Raw genomic sequence first — 10866 nt, forward strand, 5'->3', positions numbered from 1 at the left:
GGATCAGTGAGTCGATGTCTCGCTCGTTCTTGGCGTATATCAATTCCCCCTTCTCCAATAGGAACATCTGCGCTTCCTAAAGGCAGCTTTGGTACACCTCAGAACCAAAGAAAGAAATAAACGTCTCTAACTGGAAAGAGCTCGTGTGTACTGAGAAAAATACATCTGAACTACAATTCCCAATATAGCTTCAAGCAGCTGGGTGTCAGTGTTTGTTCACCTCGCTGTCTCTCTCTTCCTCTCGCTCTCTCCCAGAAGATGCAGCACTTCCAGGAGACGGTCCAAATCAAACGGGATTGTTTACTTGAGAAGGTCCAGTCGACTGAGAGACGTTGAGGAAAATAACTACTTATGCTTGGAAGCGCTCTAAATTTCTATGTCTACCTTTAAGGATTACAAAGCTTTATCAGACATACTTGGGAAAGAAAGGTGCAGAAAGCAGGAGCAAGTCGGAAATCTGTCACCCATAATGGAAACAGTTTATTTTTGTGCCTTTGAAGCAGAATGATAAATTGTTTTACACAGAAGCTTTATTCAAATGTGCCGGCTGTGCATGTCGTTCCTAAACTGCACTACGTTTGTATCTGAAGAGGCATCTCGGCGTCAGCAGGCAATTTAGATTAAAGCTGATCTTTAAATCTCCCCTTCCGCTATGACGGCACCTTTTTTATTTTTTATTTACCTCCGATGGCTGAACATGTCATGTCCATCTGTGCTTTTCTAATAACTTTCTTCGTCCAGCAACTCCTGTTTCAGATTTCTTTTGGAAATAAAAAAAAAGTAAAAAATCTACCTTCTATATGACAAAAACATACAAAAAAAAAATCTCCTATAAATATTTTAAAAAGGTGCACTTGAAGCTTGGTGCCGATATCTCCTTGTTATTCTGTTACATGAACTTTGATGAAGTGCTTAATACATGAGAATCCCAAGGCAGTACATCTGTAATTACAGTAGGTGCTCAAAATAAAAAAAAAATGTATACAACATTAAGTGCTGGATGAGTGAATGGAGTTGATGTGTGCAGGTGGGTTCAGCTTTGGTGAATCCATGTTTTTCCTACTTTGGATGCTTAATACATTCGGTATATCTTATGAGAGTAGATGGGTTCAAAAGGCCTGCGGGGCATATTCCATTTTTCTGTTTTCATCTTGATTATTACCATAGAGGAAACTTATCGACCGAGCAGAAATGCACGCACAAAAAAAAAAAAAAAAGCTTAAGAGCTTTGTGTTTTTTTTTTTTGTTTTTTTTGTCTCCGGATCAGGTCTGACTCACCGTCCAGCCTCCTCCGTCCGTGGTCATGTCGCAGTAGACCTGGAAGCCCGTAGGGTGGTGAACGGGAAACACGGAGTAGATGCCGTCCTCTCTCTGACCACTGGCGTACAGATCGCCGCAGTCGCGGGGGCGAGAGCCTTGGAAGGGGTGAGAGGAAGGACGCATTAAATAAATCAAACCATGTATGGATTTTTAAGGAGAAAGGAGGACACTTGTCTCACTCCGACTTCTATTTAAAGACAGACATTGTGCCATTTTCAGTTCATGTTGGATTAATCGAAAAGCAACAATTGCACAGGAATCTGCATTGCACCAAAACATTATAATGCCCGAGTTGTTCCCACGTTTTTTCACATCAAAATCATAAAACTTAACATATTTCAAGGGGAGTTTCTGTCAGAGACCAAAACAAAACATGGCATCATTGTAAAGATAATAAATGGAAAGACAAGTGTGGTATTCGTTTCGATTCAGATCCATGGGACAAGTTTTCATAAAACCATCTCTTTAATGTCATATTGCCAAATATTCTCTAGTTTCTAGAGAATAGGTCTGAATTGTGGGTCATTTTAACACGTCATCATGCTTTGATCAAAACCATTACACTGTAGTTCCTGTTGTATGTTTAGGTTGTTTATTCTGGTCAGGTTTCAAGTCTTTTGCAGCATCTATTGTTTTCTCTTCCCCCCCCGCAAGTTGCTCTGATTTAACTCCATCACAGTTATAACCAACTCTCACCAGCCACCTTTTTCCTTCTGAATAAAAGTGTCCCCACAGTGGGATGCTGCAGCTAAAATGATTCCCTGTTAGCATAATCTATTAATTATGCTATTCAGTATTTGTTTCTTCCATTGCGTTCTTCGGTTTGTTCAATAATGTTTTCAAGGAAATTTCTGAAGCCCACTTGGAGTAGCTTTATTTGTACTGATAATACGATACACACAGTTGGACATACTAAGAAGACATCCGAAGGCAGCAGATTTTATTTATTTGGAGATAGTTTAAAGGGGGTTAAATAGAAAATGCACACCACAGGTTTTTAGATTTTTTTGTTTTGTTTAAGAAAAACTACTTTATTTACTTCATTTTTTGCTGCTCTGTTACACAGAATCCTAATAAAATTCATCAAAGTTTTTCACTGCAATGCATCAAGTAAAAAAAGGCGAACTAATGCTTTTAACAAGCACTGCATAAGCTAATTTTCAGCCTATCATGCATTGTTTTGATTTCTAAAAGCTTTAAAAGCTTGTGAACATCCATCCAGATATTGTTCAGTTAAAATTATCTGTTTGCAAGAGACGCTGTCCACAACAACTACTGGTACCACAGCAAGGAGCCAAGAAATACGCAAACGTGTTGGTTCAATGGCACAAAAGTGGAACAGGTATGCAGAAAGCAGCAGAACAGGTGAAACTGGAGATAATATAGGTTGTAAGAAACAGAAAAAAAAAGTAGAAAAAAAAGAAAATCCATACATTTGAGTGACAGAAGAGAGTCTGAAGGTTTGAAGAAACTTTATAAGCTGCAGAATTTAAGACGAGAATCCTGGAGAGAAGATGTGACAGAGACAGACGGAGCTCCTATGCCGGAGATGAGAGAAACAGAGGCATCCTTGTTTGTGGCTAAAAAACCCCTGTAACCCGGGGAATACTGAGTATATTCCCAAGGAAGCAAAAAAAAAAAGGAACCCTGTGATGGGAGCAGTGGTATAGATTATGCATGCAGACTTCACAGGGTCAAAATCTTGAATTTAAAACAGCTAGGAGAGTTCTTAAAAAGGCCGTACAAGCTCCCTCTTACATGGTATGAAATGTTTGTCTCCCATGAAGCTTTTCTGCTTCTCAGTGTCAGCCTTTGCTAATAAGTTCCAGCTTTCATCATCGTCACACATAAATGGTAACATCTCCCACTCCTCGTTTTTCATCCCGGGAAGCTGAAACCAGATTCCACAGGGCATTTAAAAAAAAAAAAAAAAAATCACTCTTACTTGAGGATGTGAAAATTCAAACATGGACTTTTAACTTTAATTATCCTCAGAGCAGAAAGAACATTCTTATCAGTACAACCATGATCAGATTAATACCACAGGTTGAATGTGGGTTGGAAAATTTAACCTTGACTATAAAGCGAGTGCTATTTGAAGGAAGAAGGCTGGAAGGCTGGAATCAAACGGGTTGGAGTGTGAATGCACAAACATGCCCGGACTTGTCATTGCAGTTTCTAATTAACCGAATTAACATAAGTAAATGTAATCTAAAGGGTTCAGAGAGCACAAGAGCTCGGTGACAATGGTGAATATCCACTCCTTCACAGATGCAGCCAATTAAGATAATTAACACACCGCCACCCTTGCATCACAATCAGCAGGATACTGTAGCACAATCAGAAGGATTAAAATGGGGAAAATACTTTTACCTTCTAACTTAGAGGATTGGAAAAAAAAAATGTCAATGAATTAATTGTTGAACACATTTGGTTTCATTTACTACGTTTGTGTAGTCAAAAATAATAAAAAGGTGTTTCTTCGCCGGTTTTTTTGGATTTAGCACACAACAGCACTTGGTTGTTTAGGTTGAATGCTGAACAATTTTGAAAACTTGCTTTCGGTTTATCCACACAGACTTGCAGTGCTATGAAGATTTCCTCTTTTACTCACTTAAATGCTTCATTACCCACATTTCTTTCTGTTCAATTTATGCAGCCATGCCCGTGCCTGATTACTGCCAGACCTGCAGAATTGAGAAACCAACCGACTGTGACGTGTGACGGCGTGGAGTTAAAAATCTCAGAAATCAACACATTCTGCCCCAATTAAAAAAGATAATACAATAACAGATGTGAAGAAAAGTCATTGACATTTATTATATTCAACCCCTTCGATGGGTTTCCGACTTCAGTGGACCTCAGAGAGAGCCGTTGTCCACAAGTAGAGAAAACACAGACCGGTGGTGAACCTGCTGACGTGTGGCCTGGCCTCCCAAAATTTTTCTAAAAGTACAACAACTCATCCAGGACGTCATAAAAGAACCTAGAACAAAAAGCCGAAGCACTGCATGCCTCACTTGCTTCGTTTAAGGTCAGTGTTCACGATTCAACAATAAAAGAAAGAGACTGGGGGGGAAAAATGACATCCATGGGAGAGATTCAAGGTACAACCTCTGCTTGTTAAAAAGAACACAGAGGCCCCTTTTCACATTTGCCAGAAAACATCTTGACCTCCATCTACTAATAAGAAAAAAAGAGGGTATTTCAGGGTTTTCCTTTGAAGGTTCGCTTCTTATCTGGACTGAAATATGTTTCCAAAGTGAAAATGATTAACACACTAATGAGGCATATTCTTATAACCTCATAGCCAAATGTACAGTATGTTAGCCCTGAATGTGTTGCCAAAACATCCACAAGACATCAGAAGGTGCGCATGGCAACCAAGAAGGTTGGTTCAACGCTGGAGCTGGGAAGTAAAGCCTCACTTGTTTGGACTCTTTGCAATCGAGTACATCCTTCAGACGCTTGATTGATTTGAGAAGCAAAGATCTACGACTCATTGATTTGATGCAAAAACTATTCCCATGCTGATTTTTTGCTTTTTGGCACATATCACTACAAAGAGACGTTTCCTATGGTGCACCCTGGTGCCACGTGTTACTCAGGTGTGCACTTTCTTCCACAACTCGCATGCCAAATGTTGGTCTACAGTATAAATTAATCTGGGCCAAAGCAGCAAATACAACAAACTGTGATTAACCATCAGGACCAGTATTTACTTCTACAGTAATCAGAGTTGTAGTTACGTGCCAGTTTGATCTCAGGACTGAGGGGCAGGGTTGGCCCCCACAGGCAACAGTGAGGTATAGTCTTCTTGCAGGTTAAGCAGTGTTCCTTCCTTGAACCCCAGCAGATGAGGAACCCCCTCATGAGCTCCCGTTTTGATACGACTCTGACCCAGTGGTCTAGCCGTCTCAATTTGGCTCTGGTGAAACTCACTCAAATCTCTACTGCTCCCCATTTCTCCTGCTTGTAACACATCAACTCTGGGGACACTTCTTTATTTTGCCACCTCATCAACCCCAACCTCTAACAATTGTCGTTAAGAAGAGGCTATTAGTGTTATTTAACACACTTGTCAGGGGTCAAATGCTATGACTGACAAGTGTGTTTTTAGAAAGGTACTTTGGGCTTCAGGCTTGTGATAGTCCTTGTTCTCCAACATAAACAAATAATACAAATGACTGAAAATCCAATCTGTGATATTTAGAACATTCACTTTACTGAAATCTATTTTCTAAAGAGGCTGGAAAGCCTCTTAAGTCAACTGGACCTTGCTTTCAACATGAACATCAAAACATTGGATTCAATAGATTTTAGGACTATTTTCAGCCGTAAATCTGTACGCAGTGCTGGCTTTCGCTGCAATATGTCCTGCATTTCATGATACTTGCTTTGGTTAATGTAGGGGGTATTGAGAAAAAAAAAACAGCTTTTCTGAGCTTTTTTCTTGCTATAAGGTTATTCTCCCATCAAAAACATGGCTGGAGTGTTGCTTTGATTATTTCACGCATGTTTGAGGAATCCTTGAATCTCCCCTGGCAGCCATTCAGCAGGACTGGGCGTATTGATCTAGATATCAATACTGTCCATACCGAGGTGAGTAATGGTTTTGGATCAATACCATGATGAGATCAATGCTTTTGTTTGCAGTTTTTCCTCTATATGTCCAGGAAATTGCTGGAATTTGCTCACAGATTTAATGGCAGTGTATATGCAGGAATCAAAATCCCAAATATTAAGAGCTTACACTTAAATAGATGAGTCTGACTTCTTACCTTTTTTAATGTTTGCACTCAACATGTCTGCTTTCTTTTCAAAATACATTCTGTTTAATTCCCCCATAAGCACTTCAACTTAATATTAATAGCAGAAAGTAAAAGGGGATTATTTTTCTTTTCTGCAACATTGTGTATATTATTGTTTGATAATTGAACACAAATTTCACAAATAACTTTGTCCTGTAATTTATCGTAACATTGGGTTACAAAAAAATATCTTTTGGAAGTCGTCTGCTTTTTCATCTGAATTAGGACGACTTTGCAATGCTGAAGAATGACATCCATTTTTCTCAATCAGGTCAGGTTTTTGATTTAGAGAAAGCCGATCTTCCGACTAAATTGAGTACATTTTTGTGACATTATCAGCTCATTTCCGTTAACATTTCTCATCCGAAAAAGGTTTTGGGGAGAAAAAAAAAAGTTTTCTAATAGACTGTATTAAACAAATGTTACAAACTTGGATTTCTCTGAGTTGAATAATAAACACTGATAAGGGTAAGTACATGTAAATAGAACATTACGTCCTCATTGTGCAAAATTCTCCATAGCGTCTCTGCTTCTGCTGATCACTCATAAACCCCAGATTCTCAGGAAACCGTTTCATATGTGAGAACAAGTGGTTGCATCCATAGTTCAAAAGGTTGACCTGATTGAGCAAAACCAATGTGATTTTTTGGAGTCAGCACATCAAAAAGACCCTAAAACACTTGAAGCAACTTTTTGGCTGTTGACCTGTGTAATCAACTAACTGATGTCAAATCACCAACTTATTCAATGACAAAGACATTTCATGAAAAAAATAAAATAAAATATTGGTATCAGAATTGGTATTGCCTGTATTTACTTGCGATCGATTGGATCAATATCAAATGTCCCAGTTCCCAATGCACTGTTGTGATTACTTGCAGAAGGTGGAGTGTCAGAAAGAGTAAGACCCGAAAAAATAAGGTGAATTTCAAGGCATCAAATTGCAAAGTTACATTTCTTTTAGATTGTTTTTGAGATATACAACATGTTTTGGAACAATTGAAGGTAACAGTTGATTGTGCTATAAAATGTATCTGGAAATTATGCAATCCCTCTTTTCCCTCCTAATCTAATAATAATACTTAACATAATCCAACACAGTCATAGTCCCTCTGCAGCAGCACTCCATCATCAACCTATACAACAGCTGGGAAGCAGGACTCCTGTTGCAGGTTTATCCTGCAGCACGGCCGGGTCTCACTGCCGCCAGGTCTGAATTCACACAGCTTTGAAAAACCGATATGCTCTGAAGAGAATCTAACAGAAACAGTGACAAGAGGGACACGCTGAAAAGGCTCAGATGAAGATGAACATAGACAAAAATATTTGTTGGTGTGTCCACCGAGGGCAAGTAAGTTCCTCAAATTTGTTGCACGCACACAGTACGCTCGCAGTCAGAAATAAAAATGTGCTGTCTGGTGAGTGTTATCTTCAACAGAGAAAAATAAAAAAAACAGGAATATGCTGCTTATCTAATAAGCATTGAAAGTCAGAGGGGAAATAAATGCTGTTCGTCATTCACGATGGGTTTGTGAGCAGAACAATGTTTTGTAGTTTTCTTACAGCTTAGAATATTTTGTTTTTAGCCTAGCGTTGAAATCTGTTAAATGTCAGGGATATGCTCCAGAACAACTACTTTGTTTCTGGTGGCTGCTTAGCTTTAGATTGTCTCATCAGAAGCTCCGAGGAGCAAAAGATAAGAAAACTTGCACAGTGCTCAGGATCAACGCATACACAGATCTACAAAAAAAAAAAAAAAAAAAAATTCCCCATACTCCTTGAATTGTGTGACACTTTTTAAGGTAGAACATTGCATTAGTGTATCTCATTGGGACTTATTTTGTAGTGCATTATTTTGATTTGGTGGGAACTTAAAGCCCTTTATGATACCACTAGATAAAATTCAGGATAACAAAATTCTTTCAGAAGTAACCTAGTTGAAATGTGGCAGAATCGTGGAATGGGGATGCTTCTTTTCGGCAGAGACAGGAAAGCAGATCAGATTTGCAAGGGACAAAAATATACTGTGTTGGCAGGAGACTAAATTTGTAATGTTAGGCCTCTGTGAAAGTAAAAACCTGCACATCATGCCTTCAGTGAAACAAAGGCGTGGCAGCGTGATGTTGCAAATATACATCTGAAAAAAAATCTTTCCAGCTAAATACTTTAAGATACAACCACAATGAAACTTAGCAGTGGCAAGACAACTGTTTGGAGAGGCTTTTCTTCAGAAGGGCTAAGGAAGCTAGTCAGAATATCTATGTGGACCTAGATACCACAAAACAATATTTTAAGAAACTTGTTATTTGAGAATAGGATGAAGGTTCAGCTTCTGTGAGGACAAAAACTCCTAAATCTACAACCAGTTACAGTTTAATTGCTTACATCAAAGTATATCAACAATAGGAACATTGAAGGTCAATTAAGAATCTATCGAGTTATGAGAGTTGCTATTCACAAACGCTCTCCATCCAGTCTCAATGAACCTGAAACATTTTGGAAAAAACAAACTTTTTTGTCTCCAGATGTGCAAAGTTGGAAAACGCATAGCAGAAATCTGCAGCTGTAATTGCAGCAAAATTGGGTTAAAACACATTCTTAAAAACCTTGAAAGCCATCATTTTCTTCCCACGTTACAATTATGCAATACTCTGTGTTGGCCTTTGTAGAAATTTGGAAGAAAGGCCGTGCTATAAATTTTTTTTTTTGCAAGCCACTGTAAATATATTTCAACCTAACTCTAAGCTGCTTTGTGTTAACAGTTATAACATTTGCAGCTTGACAGAGGTTGAATAAATTATTAGCACGAAGACGACAGAACAGCAGATGGAGTCAGGGAACGCTTCACTAATGATGAATCGCACGCGTGTCCCAACTCCCCTTCAACTCCAGTAGGAGGTCAAATCAGTTTAAGCAGTCAGAGTTCCACAATGAGCATAAACATCTGCAAATTTACAAGCCTTAATTTTTCCTACCAGAGAGTGGACAGTAGTGAAACCACAAGGGTTACCACCTGTGTACTGGGAATATAAAAATACCCCGATATTGTAGCTCTTTTCCTTCCCTCTGTTATCAAAGTGGGTCAGTTCGTAGCTTACGTCTGCAATTTGGGTCTGGAGTTTATTTGGAAACAGCTGGCTACAGGTTTTCCCACATCTGTTCAAAAGGAAGTGAAACAGCATTAAATGAGATGTTTTTGACACAGTAAGGCTTTAACCTAGACCTGATTTTACCATGCTGAGATCAAGAAACCTATTTGGGTTAAGAGTGGCTTCGGGTCTTGGTGGAAACAGATTCTGAACAAACCATGGTGATAGCAATATTCCAGAAGAAAACTATTTTGCCTTTAGAGATTTGATAGAAAATTTCTACAAATACCATCGTATTGAGGTGTCCACGAATAAATGGTGGAATTTAAATTAAAGAAAAGAGAACAAATGTGACATATATGAGGCCTTTCTCGCATCTTTTTAAGTCATATAAATAGGAAGATAAATTAGCAATAATAAATGGTTGTGTCATAAAATAAGATCAGACTGGTGTTTAAGAAAGTTGATATTTGTTGTCAAACTGCAAAATTGTAGTTTCTTCACATGTTTCTGGCCTCAGATGCTCTGTCCATGGTGCTGAAATCTTGAGGAAAGTTTATACTGGCTGTCAGAGTTTTACTGTTTAGTTTTTTACTCCCAGAATGAAATAAGTTTGTTTATTCCCAACACAAACAGCAAAAATATCTCTAGATATTTAGCAAAATAGATAGTTATACCAAACTCCCTTTTTTTTTTTTTTTTAGACATCATAGTTTTTGTATTGTTACTTTTTTAAGTTTCTCTATTGCTACACCAACGGTAATTAGAAAAAACAGATATGCTTGTATTTTGAGCCTGTAAAGTGTAGGTCTAACATCTGTTACCCGAATGCTGTTATGTATGCAAGAAAATGTTTCATGGGCAAAGGAAAAAATGAGCATATTTACTGTTCTAAAACATTTTTGATGAAATGCGTAATGGATCCATTTTAGAGTCCCTTTACATTTTAAGGTAGATGCAAATAAAAATGGATATATTCATTTGGATTTGCAAAACTCTAATAACAGGAGTAAAAAAAAACAACAAAAAAAAACACACTAATTCAGCTCTGAGTGCTATCTGTATTTTCTGAAGAATCCAGAACACCAGAATTAGATAAAATTATAATAAAAAGTTGCTTTCAGTTTCGTCTGTAGCACTTTTCAGGAAATTAATAATAAGCCCGACTGTCATTTGGCTGAACTCTAAGAATCTCTGTGGGAAATAATTAGAAGTGGAGCAGCCTTTGAGCCACTCTGCAGCAGCCACAGCAGGACTGATGTAATAGTCACCACACTCTTACACTATGGACTGACTTGATGTTATGTAACAATCCTACACTATGTCCAGATATAAACATTTTAGTGGCAACATGTGTTCAGTTCAATGCCAGTGAATCATTTTTTTCCCTCATATTCCTGATGATGCAACTTTACAGTCAGAGCAGAAAACCTACAAATAGATTAATTGTTTTATTGGTGTTTGGAGAGAAAAAAAAAAAATTGGAAGCAAATTAAAAGGTTTTTAATCTTGTTTTACAGTGAACAGGCAGCTTAATCCCGAATATCGGTGCACAGAATCTTAAAGGTGCTTTGGCATGTTTCGCTCAAACTTTTGGAACGATGAGCAGGTTTGACTCAGATGATCTTAAAGGTCTTAGTGGTTTA

General features: G+C 38.1%; 1 protein-coding gene across 2 annotated transcripts in view; it reads right to left on the minus strand.

Annotated features, from left to right (window-relative positions):
* Positions 1-10866, minus strand: part of fibcd1b (fibrinogen C domain containing 1b) — a 162337-nt gene that overhangs the window by 83248 nt on the left and 68223 nt on the right. For both annotated transcript variants that reach the window (XM_007548923.2, XM_016669901.1), the window contains one exon: positions 1279-1415. In XM_007548923.2, the coding sequence (XP_007548985.1) occupies positions 1279-1415 (137 nt within the window). The remainder of the gene's footprint in view (positions 1-1278; positions 1416-10866) is intronic.

This window comes from Poecilia formosa, unplaced genomic scaffold, assembly GCF_000485575.1.
Source record: "Poecilia formosa unplaced genomic scaffold, Poecilia_formosa-5.1.2 Scaffold28, whole genome shotgun sequence".
In the NCBI taxonomy this organism is placed as follows: domain Eukaryota; kingdom Metazoa; phylum Chordata; class Actinopteri; order Cyprinodontiformes; family Poeciliidae; genus Poecilia; species Poecilia formosa.